The 15603-nt window shown below is 38.9% G+C and overlaps 1 protein-coding gene across 1 annotated transcript; it reads right to left on the bottom strand.

The window, feature by feature from the left end:
* Positions 1-2501: 2501 nt before the first annotated feature.
* On the bottom strand, positions 2502-11132 carry nptx2b (neuronal pentraxin IIb). The gene is made up of 5 exons (XM_044013141.1): positions 10406-11132; positions 9021-9240; positions 7578-7822; positions 7326-7505; positions 2502-5153 (listed from the first exon to the last, which is right to left on the bottom strand). The coding sequence occupies exons 1-5, from the start codon at positions 10847-10849 to the stop codon at positions 4923-4925; spliced, it is 1320 nt and encodes a 439-aa protein (XP_043869076.1). The 5' UTR covers positions 10850-11132; the 3' UTR covers positions 2502-4922.
* Positions 11133-15603: the final 4471 nt, after the last annotated feature.

The raw sequence follows: 15603 nt of genomic DNA, 5'->3' as shown, positions 1-15603 counted from the left end.
TGATTAAGGTTTTTTAATAAAAAGAAAAACGTATTAGTGACAGAAATATAGTTTGTCCTTGAGCAACAAGAGCTAACTGTTGATTAAAACAACAGAGTTTAGTTTGAGAGGAAACGAAACACAAAACAAAATCCTTGACTTTGTTCCACAGCTCGTCCTCCACATACATTCATTCATGTATTCATTCACTGTGAGTTAGTGAGTGTGTGGATGAATGCAGTTACGGTTACATGGAGCTACAGTGACAGTGTCGACCCTGAGCTAAAACAAATGTGGAGAATTGCCTTTGTTTTGCTTTTGCTTTCATGGGTTTTTACTTCTTTCTGGTTTTCTGTCTTATTTTGTAGAGAAGTCCTCGTGTGTCGCTTACTAAGTTTTACTTCCTGTCCTGTCTCTCCCACCTTAACGTGATTCACCTGAGTGTGATTGGTTTCACCTGTGTTTCATTATCCTCAGAGTATTTAGTCTCTGTGTCACTGCTCGTCCTCATGTGGGTTGTTTTGTTTCCACCTTTTTTGTGTTTCACACTGTTTACGATCTGCATTTGGGTTCTAGTTTCTGTTCTAAAACATCACTCATATGAGGATTTTCAGAAATGTTACTTTTTAGACGCTTACTGGACGTTTAGAGACGACATTTGAAGCAAAGAACAACTTTAAAATAGACAAAGTACGCAGAGAGCACAAACTTGCCCTGTAAACATTTGTTTAAAAAAATATCAATTCCTAGAAAATCTACTCAAATTTACTATCATCATTTACTATTATAGTTAATATCATCATCATAAGTCAGTGTAGTGACCATAAAATAACTGTAGACTCCTGTAGATTGCATTGTACCATGTATTTTCAAAAAAAACATATTTTTCCAGAAAATCAGTCGTTTACTTTTTGAATTATGCTGCTCACACAATATAACATAAATAACAATATAGCAGTCAGCCCCTAAATACAACATAAGTGTATAACGACTATTTAATTAATTAATGCATTAACAATATTTAATTAATTATAATAGTAATTCATTATTATATTATTATTATTATTAATTACATATTTTAAAATTGAATTTAGTAATTAAAGGTCCAGTGTGAATATTTAGGAGGATTTATTGGTAAAATTTGAATGCCGTAAAAAGTTCCCATTGTTGTGTTGAAAATGTTTGAAAACTGTTTATTTTCAGAGTTGAAGCAACGTCTGCGTTTATAAGAAGATTAGTTTGATAAATGTTTGCTTCTTTTTTTCCCGCAGAAACAGAGCAACCTTGCACTTTCTCTATTCCTCTTCCATCATCCTCATTGTTGATCACATTTAGCTGTAATGGAAATTGAGATGGAAATGTTCACGTCCTTCAGTCCCAGACAAAAAGGGTTTCAAACCGCGCAGAGCAGAGCGTCCTGCGTCATTGGGAAACGTCCTGTTTTTTTATGTCTTCTACTGTGACACTGACAGTGAAAGTGTCCTCAGACAAGGCTGCGAGTGAGTGAGTGAGTGAGTGAATTACACACATTTCACCCACGAACACCGTGAACAACAAAACCCTCAGAGAGAGTCACGCTCCTTACAAACTCATTCATACTCTTCATTTTGTTGAGTGTTCAGATATTAATATCTGGTTTTAAAAGACGTGAGGCCTTTATCTCTTCAGCCTTTTTTTCTTTCACTGATGCTCAAAATATCAACTATTACAGAGGGTCCCAAAGACTGGGTCGGGGCCCACAGATGGGTCACGGCAGATTGTTTTGGGGTCCCCAAAACCTATTTTATAAAATGAAGTTTTATTTAATTGCAAATTCCAAAATGACTGGACACTTTATTAGTCTCCTCTAAATTATACTCAAACATCTATATGGGAAAAAAATCATATTTTCAGAATATGAGTAAATATCTTCCCAGATCACCTGTAGATTACATGATAATATGTATTTGGGGAAAATCATTCTTTTTCATAATTATTTGGGCATTTTACATATCATATTAGAATATTAATTAATATAATCTCCATAATACAGTACAGTGCCTATAAAATCACTATAGACTCCACTGGTCGCCTGTAGATTATATTACAACATCTATTTGGGATTAAAAATAATGTTCTACCTCTATAAGGTGGAGACTGAACAAAGTGGATAATTATCACATGATGACAATAACAGACTGTAAAACAAACATAACTTATGTTATTTATGCCGTAGTGTATCTCTAATAATCGGTGTAAAGTGACTTGAGATGATTTCATGAGCACCTGTGAGGCTGTAAGACGCCGCGTCAGTGACGTCACCTGTGACCTTTTGGCCTCTCGGCAGCTAAGCGTCGCTAATGCCACCCAGGACACCTGCTGCTGCTTGTTGTGTGGCTGTCAGTCACCGCACTGACACTCACACAGACACTGACAGATCCTGATCTTCCACACGCTTAAACAAAGTCTGCCACAGAACGAGCTCAGATTAACCACGATCTTTTCACTCTTACTGCAGATTAAAGGAAGGTCAGACAGATCACTTGTGCAGCAGTGTTTTTATTTTATTTTATTTTCCTCATCATTGTCCTCATCAAAGGACATTTGCAACATTGAGAAACATTCAGTGGCACTTGAGTTTTTTATTCAAAGGCCACGAAACAAAGTGGACGACGTCATGAAAGTAAAAATCTGTCTGGACAGAATAATTACACGGCACACACATCTCACTTCACATGAATGAAGCACTTTACATTACAGAGCAGTAACAACATCGCCATGATATTGTAGGAGAGTAATACCATCTTATTTCTGTATCAATCATGTAATAGCTTATTAATAGCATGAAGGAGGACGTGGAAATAACAAGTTATTAATGGTTTTAATGAAATGCTAATTCCTTATCTCCTTTTTTCCCTTAAATACATGTTGTAGCATAATCTACAGGAGATACATTAAGTCTAATGTGATTTTATAGGCACTACACTGAATTATGGAGACAATATTAACTAATATTCTAAATAAAAATGTATGTTTTTTTCTCCAAATACTTGTTATAATGTAATCTACAGGAGATGAAGTGAAGTCGATTTTATAGAAACTCCACTGTTAAATGATGTTCTAAATATAAACTCTCTATTTTCCCTCAAATAGATGTTGTAGTATAATCTACAGGAGAGAAGTGTATAGTGATTTTATAGACACTATATGAACATGTTGATACTGTTCTGTAATGTTTGATCTAGTCAGTTAGACAGCTAGTCAGTTAGACAGCTCGACACATCACACCACAATTGTAACACTGTAAATAACTTTGTAACAGGATATTTTCCTTTTTTAACACATGCTGAGGAAACACAAAAGGCAGACTCACGAGTATCACTGTGAAACATGCAGATGGAAGTTTGCCCACTCTTCAGCTGTGTGCAAACACATGCTCCAGAACCAGAACCAGAACCAGAACCAGTCCAGGAACCACACGGCAGATAAAGAGTGTATTTTCTCAAGAAAATAAAAACCTGTCAGGATGAAAGGCTTCATTCATTTTGGCTCTCAGCCCATTGTCCTGGTTAAGGAATAACATTGGCAAGAGCTTTAATCTTTTCCTCCCACACAGCACGCACCGGCTGGCTCACATGCCCACGCAGGACTGATCCACACTCGTCTGCGTCTCTGGTGCCGTAGAGCTGCAGTACCTGCGTGCGGTACCTGCGTACCTTCTCACTTTGGTGAAGGTGAACGAAAGTCACTGAAGGTTTTTAATTAGCTTAATCAATGCGGGCGAAAGAAAAAGAACGGCATGTAACTCTCTTATTGCTCAGCCTCCGCGTAACAACAAAGCACTACGGTGCATTTAGGATTTAAATCGGTGCTTCTCAATCTTTTCATACCAAGTACCACTAAGCTCTTGAAGTAACACTATTATCACCAAAGTTAAAAGTGGTGTAAGCAGTCCAAGCAAAGGCCTATTTACACAGTAAATAAAGTAGTTCTGATTTTCATCCAATTACCACAGTTTGAGAACCGTGGGTACAAATGGTCGAAAGTAGCTTTTGTAGCCTTAACAGCTGACTCACATCTTACTCAACTGAAATGCTTCTCGTGCACTTTAAATTGAGAAATGTTCAGTTTTAAAATGTTTAATATGTTCAGTTTGCAAATATAGCAACAGGTGCTAGCAAATGAAATGTGCGCTCATGCATTTAATACATCTCCCCACTGTAGGTTTGTTTTCTTCTACGTCAAAGTGCGCCTGAGAGTGGCGGACATGGAGGACGTCATATCACCATGACTTTAGCGACATTAGCAACTCTTGCTACCCAGTGAACCGTGATAACCTTCACTAGTTCACTAAGCATCAGGCAAAGCCACTGTCAAGGTTAGCAGCTGGTGTTAGCGCGGCCGAGAGAGAGATTCACTTAGCCTGAGTGTGAGCTAACTACACTACGTACACAATCGCCCAAATAAACCAAATGTATGAATCGACAAAGACTGAAAAAGAGGGGAGTGGCATACAGATTCAGATCACTGGGACTTTAGCAACGTTAGCAACTCTTGCTAAACAGTTGACAGACACTGTTCTGCTAACCTTTGATAGCCACGTCTAGCACCAAGTGCCACACCTGTACACAAACATGTGAATCCACTGTCACAATGAGTACTGAAGGTGAGACTCATTTTGAGACTCAAGATGTCTGCTCAAGACTTGAATGGACTTGTGAGTTAAGTACGTGAAGGCCACCGTAGTTCCCTGACGTGGTTACGAAAGGGAGTCACTAATTCTCGCCAAGTCTTACTCACTGGCCCTTTAAGAAATCCCATCAGGCTCGTTTCTCCCAAATATACACAACGTGCAAAGCGGAAAACACGACACAGTTACACACACACACACACACACACACATCCTCACAGTGAGAAAAATGCTGAGTGGATGGAAATGAGCGCAAACGGCAGACGGGCAGTTTTTAAGCGTTGGGCAGCCGCTCCTGACACACCTCCAGAGGCCGCTTGAACGCTCCCCTCCCAAATACTTCCACATTGCTCGCCAGCCAGGAGACCACGTTTCCAGGCAGGTACGAGCTGCAGTTGGCCATTGACTGGATCTCGACCGGCTTCAGAACGCGGTCCCATATGTTCACCTGACTCAGCTCGCCCACGAAGGCCTGTCCGGCGTCGAAGCGCCCGCCCACCACGTCCTGTAAGGGCCATAAAACAAACACGGGCGAACGTTGAAAGCGCCGTCCTCACCGACAACGTTATCAGAGGTAATTATGTTTGTGAGGTTTCTGACTTTTTCTATGAGTATGAAAGGTATGAACGTGTGAGTGAATGAATGGGTGAATGGCAAAACTGTGCATCAAGACTGGAATAGTGCTATATAATTACAGACCATTTAACAACATCTTCTTCTTCTTCTGATTTTTTTTGGTAGTAATGAATAACGAAGACAGTTTGAGGAAACGTAGTGGCGTTAAAATAAAATATAAATAACAAAGTAAAGTACAGACATGTGAGTTTTGTACATAATACTTGGACTGGATTTAAATAAAAAAGTAAAAAAATGAATAAATAATGCTAAAATAAGACAATAATCATGTGTTCATTCTGATTACTCCTGCATGTCGGACTAAATATGGCTAAACATAGAAGTAGAAGGAGACGTAAAGGTCAACAGGAAACTGATACAATACGCACTAGCTTATATAGAAACATACAGTGCCACCCACGGAGGCGGAGTCAGACGTACGTGGCCAATAAATCCATTTACTCCTCCGCATGTTTACTCTGTTTTACGTCTTTCAGTCAAAATCGTAAAAACACAAAAACCATCCGATTGAGGCGATTGTGATGCCGACACAACACATGAAGTGGCTATTATCAGACAATAGACCTGGAATAGTCTGGTTCTCCGTGTTTGTCCTTCAAAGCGAGTGCAGCGATGGTTATCGTGGCCACGTTGAGCCGCTGAGGCCCACGGGACTGTGATTACTTTTGCAGATATTTGGTCGTAAATCAAAGTGAAAGGAAAACAAACTGTAAATTCAACTTATCTGACTGAAACAGAATAAAAAGACACAGGCTTCACACGGTGTCAGGTTTGGAGGTAGAAAACGTCTCCTGATAACAAACACATTAAAAACACTACAGGCCAGTGCATCTCATTCCCTGTATTGCGTTTAAATAACGCACTGATTGAAAATGTGTTTGCAGAGACAGGTTCACTCTTGTCGAGCAAATTGCTTTGTCATAATAACTTGCCGCCACCTGATTACTGCTGCTTTAAGATCTGCTCGGTTTCCTTGTTTTCCATCTGCTGCTTACATCAGTGTTGTCATAAATAGCTCCGTTCACTCGCAGAACAACTTGACATCAGTGTTCTGGAGTATTTAACTTGTGATAATATGAACCGGCTGCACTCGGTACACGACGGTGCGCTGCTCGTGTGCTTCACTCTGTGTTCTTGTCGGAGAAGAAAAGAAAAGAAATGATGTGGCCGTATATAAGGGAAAGTAGCTTCTTTCTTAGACTCTTCATGACTGTATGACGTATTTCTACTCATAAAATAATCAGAACAGGGCTACAAACTTCAAACACCTTATTTCAAACTTGCTAACTTTGTTTCAGATTAACTTAATTTATTTAGTTGTAAAGAGGCAAATTCATTTTTCTAGGTTTTTAAATAAATTTTTTTCGCACTTGATTTTTTTCACAAAACGTTTAGTACACTGTAAAAAGAAAAATGGATGCAACAAAGTACACAAAGGTTTCACAATTGATGTATGTGTTAGCAATTCATTTGTTTGTTTGTTAAATATTTTTCTTTTATCGGAATTCTACATCATTTTTTTTCAAATCAAAAGTGAGGAAAAAACAAAAATGACGTTATCTGGTGACATCTAATTATTTTGTATTACATTTTTTGATAAAAAAACACAAACACAACAAAACACCATGGCCACAAAAACAACATCTCTCGTCGTATATCTTGCTAAATGTACTTTTTTCAGTGTAGTCAATACTTTTTTTTAAATCCTCTTTTTAGGGAGAAAAAATAATAAAATTCTTAAAAAGAATTTAAAAAAGTCATATGAGGACAATTTTATAAAAAAATTATTTTGAATATAACAATAAACATGTTAGTCCAACTAAAATCGAGCTGTCTTAGTCGGACTAACATACCTGGATAATGAGATTCATAGTCTGACTACTCCTGCGTGTAAACACTTGGCGTTCTAAATTTGACACAGAAATATAAACTGTTGTTCTGTGACAGTAAATCAACAAACAACACGATGGCGTCGGCGAGAGCAAAAGCTACATAGAAGACACATTTTTATTTTGGCGGGGTTCCCGCTCCACTTCCTTACCTGCTCCTGCCCCAGGATGATGACCCCTCCAGATTTGATGGGGTGCCAGGCCGCCAGGTTGTCCCCACTCCCCAACTTCCCCCCGTTTTGATAAGCCTCCCACTGGCCGTCTCGTGTCGTCCAGGAGACGCAGATGTGGTGCCACCTCCCGTCGCGCACCTCTAAGGGCAGTTGGGCGACCTGTGGTCAAGAAAACACGGTGCTTAGTTTGTGACGGACCGGATTGGACTGGACCGGTTGTTGTTTACTTACTTTGTCGTTAATGAGAAGCTCTATCGGGTTGTTGCCCCATTCGATGAGCACGATTTCATTGGCTTGGCCCGGCACCCCGTATGAGAAGGGCGTCCCTATCCCGGGACTGGCACTGGACTTGATCCACATGCAGAGTGTGAACGCGTACATCTCGGGCAGAGTCTTGGTGATGCGGCCGTACAGGTAGTTGGTCCGCTGGGGGAGCGAGAGCTTGAACTGCTCCGGGGATTTAAAGTCTCCTCCTCCTGAAATGGCAGGTTCACTCATACGTGCTGTACGTTACCGTCTATTCTCCTCTAAATGACAACATCATTTACAACATCTATTGACAAAGACCTGGAACTAGTGATGGAGTCCATTAACTCCTCAGGAAAATGTTTACTGGTGTTATATAAATGAAGTGCGTTGACGACTTATTTCCCCATTGACTTCCATTCAAAGTGAGTAATCTTCACAATCAGCTGTATCGCCCCCTGGCAGCTATTTAGAGAATTGTTATTTGCTTTATTTGACTCACCCTGAGAGTCAGAAGACAATGTACTTTTTTTATAGTCTTCTACTCTATGGTATTAACCGTGATTACCCTAGTGGGTCAGGACGGTACTGCAGGTGGGAGCGTGAAAGGTCATTAAATATAAAGAAATCTGTTTTTCATTTTCAGTTTTGCAATTAACTTTTAAATTGCCGTCAAATAAGTGTTTTAATTATGTATTACATTTCCTTTAATCAGACTTACAGCAGGTATATATGTATATATATGTATATATATATATATGCACATAAAGTTTTATATTGCTGTCAAATAAGTGTTTTAATTATGTGTAATTTGACCTAGTATAGCAGGTCTATAAATATACATAAGTATTTATTTATATATACATATATACATTTATATACTGTATATATATTTCCTTACACAAAAAAGTCCCAATATTGCTATGTATATATATATAGCACATATACGTGTGTATATATAGCATACATTTTATGTGTAAGTATATATATGTATATACAGTACGTATGTATATATGCTGAGATTTTTACTTTATGTTAATTTCTTAATTTTATCTAATCTTATCTTTATCTTATTCTCATTTATGTTGATTCCACACTTTGTTTTGTAAAGTAAAACCTTTCAGATATATGTATGTATATATATGTATATATACATATATATATATATATATATATATATATATATATATATATATGTATATATATATATATATGTGTATATATATAAATGTATAATATAATATACATATGTAGATATATATACTATGACATGGGGCCCAGCTGTAATAACGTCATACATGTGTTGAAAGTCATTGTTGTTTCGATCTTTGCCCAAAGACAAAAACACAGTGTCTCTCTGCGTGGGACACTGTGTGTGTGTGTGTGTGTGTGTGTGTCTGCTTTGTTTCCACGGGTTGTTTTTCATACCTTTCTCCAGTTCACTGATCCTCTCCACCAGCGCGTTGAGCGCGCTCTCCGTCTTCAGCCTGTAGGCGGCCGTGGCGTTGGTCAGCATGCTCTTCTCCTCCTCCAGGCTGCTGACTTTCTTCAGGAGCTGCTTCTCCAGCTCCCCGAGGCGACGCTGCAGCAGGTCCCGCAGCTCGCTGGGGAACGAGGCGCCGGAGACGTTGGCGCGCATCTGCTGTTGCTATAGAGAGAGAGGGGGACATGATGAGAGGACACCACAGACAATGAAGTGATGGTGATGAGACGCGTGTGAGGCCTCGCGTCCAGCTGTGATTCTTCTGTGTGTGAGACGCTGGCGGATCAATACTGCTTTTCACCTGTTTGTGCAGAGTGTGATCAGCCAATCACAGCATGCAGACAGCAGACATGTCAAGATGAGCTGCTGAAGCTCACACTGAGCCTCAGACTCAAGGTGATTTAAAAGATACAGTGTGTACAATTCAGGTTACAAACATACACATTACAAAAGAAAACAGAATACAGATGCAGGTTAGACATGCAGTACCTCTGACCTCAGACAGGGGTCAGAGGTCAGAGGAGAATAAAGGAAAACAGCAACCAAGGTATGGAGCAAACCACGTCTGAGCTCCAGCAGCAGGAGACCACACTGGTCAAATTATGCAAATTAAGGGGAGGTTTTAAAGATTTCTAATCCCGAATATTTGTGGTAAAATCAAGTGAAGTCTTGTGGGAAATGAAGCAGTCAAATGTGCTCGTCTTTTGTCACATCAAATAGGTGAGACAGGATAAAGTATTTAAGTATTACTGAGCAATAATTTGAATATTTTTTTAGTAGAGGTCCACCAATATGGGTTTTTTTCTTTGGCCAGTGATGATTTCTTAGAAATCACAGCAACTCATGTTTTTGTGACAATTATTATAATAATAATAACAAATATAACTATTGAATAATGGCACATAATTGCTTAATTTTTAGCAATTTGTTTTAAAATGTACAAATAAAATGTTATACATGGAAATAGCTAATTAAACATCAATGTTTGGATTCAAAAATACACTTTAAACTTCAACTTTGAAGCATTCCGACAAACATTTATGTAAAGCTGCATGTGTAAACAATACAACTGAATATGAAAATGTCTAGTCTAATTGTGAAGCAGTATATTAAATATGGTCCTGCGTAATAGGACGTTCCAGGTGGTTAATGGTGTTAATCACTTTCCATCAGTGTTTAATCACCATATTATGAAGCTGATTTCTCAGAAGAGCAACAGCTGAGCCTGTGAATGTGTCCTAATCCTATCATAATCCACGCCGACTGTATCAAACTCGTGCTTTTACGCATTTGGCACAGTAGTGGACACGGCGTCTGTGAGGTCTCTTACCTCCAGGTTCTCCAGCCGGTCTTTGAGCCCCTGCATGGTTTTCCCCAGACTCTCCACGGTGTCGTTGGGGTCTCTGGGAACATCACCCATCGTGTTCTGCTTCTCCTTCCCCAGCCAGGTCCCCCCCTTGTCGTACCTCCTGCCGTCGGTGGCTGCGGCGCACAGGGACAGCTTGGTGGTCAGCTCATTGATGGTGCCGACCTGTTTGGAAATGGTCTCCTTCTGCTGTAGAATGGTCTCCCGCAGCTGCATGACGGTGTTCCTCAGCTCCTCTTCTTGGCCCCCGGCGCTCAGCTCCGGTAACAAGGTGACGGGACAACTGGCGTCTCCACTGAGCGGCACCGCGCGGCAAATGTAGCGCTTGCCATCGTCCGTCTGGCCGCTCGCAGGTTGACCAGAGCCCAGCGCACCATAACACACCAGTCCGAGCAGGAGTGAGAACATACTGACCACGTTTCAGTCCAAAAAAACAACTGTCCCAAAGATCTCCAGCTAAATCCAGTTTGTTTGGTGCGTAAAAGTGAGGCCAAATTATAATATATATCATTAAAAACCCAAATTATCACGTGTAAAAATGTCCGTGAGGTCGTGTCATGTGTGAGAGGCAAAAAAACCAAGACAATTCTGAGCAGAAAATCCAATAAAGGACAAGTCTGTGACTTTAAGCCCTGGTTAAAGGACTATTCCCGGCACAGGCAGCGCGCACAGACCTGCTGCTGCTGCTGCTGCAGATCAGACAGCAAAGAAAGAGGATTACCAAAAAAAAAACAAAAACGTGTCCGTGCGAGCTCCCTGATTGGTTGTAGTAGGCTGACGTCACTGGTCACACAGGGCCAACACTTGTTTACTCATTTATTTGGAGAGTTAATGAAGTAACATTGACTGTGTGCTGTTAATTGTCTCAGTGTTATTTCATGTCACTTTCTCTCCTGATTATTCCCTTGTTCTGTTTCGCTTCACTGGTTAATTTATCGCTCACTTCAGCCGCTGTAGATTTTACAGAGATATATAGTATATACACTCGCCGGCCACTTTATTATGCACACATGACATCTCATAAAGCAGCTCTTCTGTTGCTGTCAAGGTTCTCCTCTGACCTTTGGCATCAACACAGAACTGATTATCACTGGATATTTTCCTCTTTTGTAGACCATGTTATGTGAAATCCCAGTTGATAACCACATATAAAGTCACTTAAATCACATGCTGACACTCAGTTTTAACCTCAGCAGCTCAAGTTGTGTGATTGGCTGATTAGATATTTCGGTTAAAAAGCACTCAAACAGGTGTACCTAATAAAGTGGCAACAAAAGTGTATATCCTATTCATGCTTTTGCAGTTCATTTAAAATGGATAGTTACAGTTTATGTACATACACAACAGTATAATGATTATATCAGATGATTTGTCATCAACAAAAGGGCTTTTATGAAAATAATTAAGGGATATAAAAGATAGAATATAGACATACAATATTGAAATACAACACATTTACAGACCAGGGACAAATGCAGGGTTGTTTCTGAAGGTTGTGACATTTGTAATATATTTGAAGTGATTGTGTGGAGTGAATTGAAGGAAAGGAAAAAGATAAATACTTTTCTTTCCACAGAATGAAACTCAACAATTGCCACTTGAAGCCACTCTTTTTGAAGCACAGTGCCTCCTGAGGACCAAGGCCATTCAAACTTTTCAACAGACTTAAACACAATGAAAGTGAACCAAGTTAGATTTATATTCTTCTATATCTACTGATTCAAAAATGTATAAATCCGGAACATAATTTGCTGATTATATCTAGTGGAGAGACAAACAGCTCTGCCCACACATGATTATTCTAACTACACTAGAATAATAATACATTATAAAAAAAGAAATAAAGGACATTGAAGGGCAAAAACATGACAAATCAGTTTAACTGCAAGTGTATGTGAGGTAACAGGATGTGGCGGTGGCACAATTAGCAACAGCAGCCTGCCAGCATGGGAAAGGTCAGTAACACATGTGGCGCAGACTGGAAGAGACACCACTGTGCTCTGTACATGCATGGAGTCCAATTATTCAGAAAACCGCGCAGTAACATGCAGTTCAGTTCAAAACACTCATCAAAACTGCTGCCGTTTGCACAAAGTCTGTCAAATACTTCCTCTCAGCGCCTTAAGTGCCAAAAATGTCCCATCAGAACAGCTTTTATTTACGTTATGGGGGTTGTATGTCACATTTTTGTCTGTGGAAATTATATTTTTTATGGTATTTTGGCCACATACACACAACTACTAATAATACAATAGTGAAAAAATGAAAAGAAAAAAATTCCACATGTCACATAATAACAAGAATTATTTTGGAGGGATAACACAGCCTCACTCATCAGCAACAACACAGATTTTTTTGAACTATCGCTTAGCACCTTAAGTGCCAAAAATGTCCCATTCAGGACAGCTTTTATTTACGTTGTGGGGGCTGTGGAAATGGTATTTTTTAGTCATTATAGTATTTTGACCATGTACAAACATATACTAATAATAAAATGATGAGAAATTGAAGAAGAAGAAAAGCAAAAATGTCCATTTGTCACAAAAGATTTATTTTGGAGGGATCACACAGCCTCACTCATCAGCAGCAACACTGTTTTTTTCACTCCCTCTTAGCACCTTAAGTGCCAACAATGTCAGCCATCAGGAGAGTTGCTTTTATTCTTTGAACCAGCATTATTCATGAAATAGTTTTTGGGGAAAATAAAGTGGAAAAGGGAAAATCTACAGTTTGTATATTTACAGGTTTTTCAACAATCACCAATGACTGAGTGGGCTATAATCTGTCAAATATAACCATCATGGGTCATTTTGGTGCAGAAACAATGGTTTGGCCAAAATGTGTATGGGCTGTAAATAATATTTTGTTCTAGAAATTGAATTTTTCTGGTTATTTTCTGCCAAGAGTGGTTGAATGGAATTGAAACTGTGAGGCAGAATCAAACTTTCTGCTACAAAGTTGATGTTATCTACAGTATTTGTGCATAACTACAAAAACAATTTGTTCAATAATTGAATAAAAAGGTAACACAGTTATAATTATATAAAAATGTCTCTATAGTTAAATGTCCTCACCTCTGCTAACAGATACACTGTGTCTTATAAACAATGTATTAAAAGATTTGCTTGTATTGTTAAATAGGTGGACTCACAGGAAATTGTCACCTAATGTATGACCTGAAATTAACTGAAACAAATCAAGCCAAAGGCATTAAGTGAATGTCACGCTTCCCTCCATCACCTCATTTCCTGAGTGTCTTTTAAAGGCCAAAAATTCCATAAAACATCATCATAAAACTTACGTTTATGATGAGGAGAAGAAAAAGTTTTCAAAAAGTGCTGGAAAGTGTATGGCATGAGGTAAAAATAGAGACAGCAAGATCATTAGTGTCACACGTTGAATCTTTCACTCTGACTCCACACCTACTGTATTTTCTTGTTACTAGGTGACAAAAGACAAATTAAATCTCTCTCTTGAAACTGATTAAGAAAAAAACAGCTCCTAAAAATAGAAATATCAAACTTATAAAACATTACTATAACAACGAGGGTCAGTCATGCTGTTTATCTATATTACACTTTAATTAGAACATTCTTCAAAATGTTCACTTTGAACAAATGAACATTTTAACCCATAAAATACCAAATTCAATCTTAGAGATGTCACTTATCATCATGAGTTTGTTTGTTTTTTGTGCTTTTGTGTAGTGTAAAAATACTCACTCTTTGCACCTTGAGTGCCAAAAATGCCCCACCAGGACAGCTGTTTTAAGTCACGTTTTATAATATTATTTAGGTAAAAAGTCTTAAAGTCTATGACATTCATTGTACTTAAATGTCAAAAAGTTCTTGTCTGATATAAAATGTACTTAAGTTTTAGAAGTATAAGTATTAAAAAAGTGAGGACTTGAGCCATGGTGGTAGTGTGAGTTGTCTTTCAACTGGAAGGTTGTGGGTTCAATTCTTTTCTCTGTCTCCGTGAGCAAGATATTTAACGTAATATTTGAAGTGCGTGAAAGATATGTGAATGGGTGAAAACTAGTGTATAGCAGCTCATCTAGACTACAAACCATACTACCAACTCTTCTTCTTCTGATTTTATTTGGTAGTAACGAGTAACAAAGAGCGTTAGAGGAAATGTATAGTGGAGTAAAAGTAAAAGTTGCTAAAAATATAAATAACAAAGTAAAGTACAGATGTGTTAGTTTTGTACTTTCTCTCGCTCCATCCTAATCTAACTTCACTATACTAGTGTGTGAACGAAGATGTGAGGATGAGAGGAAGAGGAGGATGATGAGAGAGCAAATGATCTAATTGGGAATAAATAAATCTGCCTCCTGTGAAAAGTCTGCAGCTGACTTTGCTCGGCCTGTTTACACCACTGTATTTTAACGCTGGTGATAATGGTGTTACTTCGAGAGCTCAGTATCTTCTCAGGTGGTGTCTGGTACAAACATTTTTCTGCGTCCACCTTGCACTGAATCAGCTTTTCATTGTCATTTTTGTGTCATAAAAGTAACCAAATCAAACATTATTTTTATTTCCGTTATGAAATCCTTAAACATTTCAGTGGAGGTGGAGGATTTGTGTGGTTCACAGAGGACTGCACATACACACATACACAGGTAAAAAAAAAACCCACAAAAGAGTGAATGGATGCAAGAATAGATTTTTCAGGTCTGATTGTTGATGATTCAGTCTCAGGCTCAAGGAGAGTGCTCTCCTCTCAGTGTGGAAAACAACGCAGAGGTTCTCCGTGAGGGCATCGGCGGCAGCACATTGATGAAAACACAAATCTAATGGACGGATGAGTGTTTTTGGAAACCACTGTGTCAGCCACTCTCTCTCTCTCTCTCTCTCTCTCACTCTCTCTGTGTCCTCAGCATAAAAACACTAATGAAACGAGGACGGACAGACGGCGCAATAAGGCGCAGACCGACAAACATCTTTCAGCAAAAACCATTATAACTTATCGAGAACAGGAGAATGAGAATTATCGATGACATTATATGTGACATTCAGTGAAAGGGACGTCGCTCTCCTTCTGTTTCCCGCACTTTGGACACAAGCAGATGTGAAGGGAGAGAGTTGTGAATTATGATCAAAGCCTGTTGGCAGAAGATCGGCTTCATTGATTATAAATAATCCAGATAAATAATGACC

Source organism: Solea senegalensis, linkage group LG18 (genome assembly GCF_019176455.1).
Source record: "Solea senegalensis isolate Sse05_10M linkage group LG18, IFAPA_SoseM_1, whole genome shotgun sequence".
In the NCBI taxonomy this organism is placed as follows: Eukaryota; Metazoa; Chordata; class Actinopteri; order Pleuronectiformes; family Soleidae; genus Solea; species Solea senegalensis.
This window is presented reverse-complemented; position numbering and strand designations above follow the sequence as displayed.

Bases quoted from the DNA above. Each gene is read 5' to 3' on its own strand.
- nptx2b (XM_044013141.1), bottom strand. From the start codon at position 10,849: ATGTTCTCACTCCTGCTCGGACTGGTGTGTTATGGTGCGCTGGGCTCT. The intron at 7,823-9,020 runs GTATGAAAAACA...CTGCCATTTCAG, and splicing joins GATCAGTGAACTGGAGAAAG to GAGGAGGAGACTTTAAATCC. The intron at 5,154-7,325 runs GTAAGGAAGTGG...TGGCCCTTACAG, and splicing joins TCATCCTGGGGCAGGAGCAG to GACGTGGTGGGCGGGCGCTT.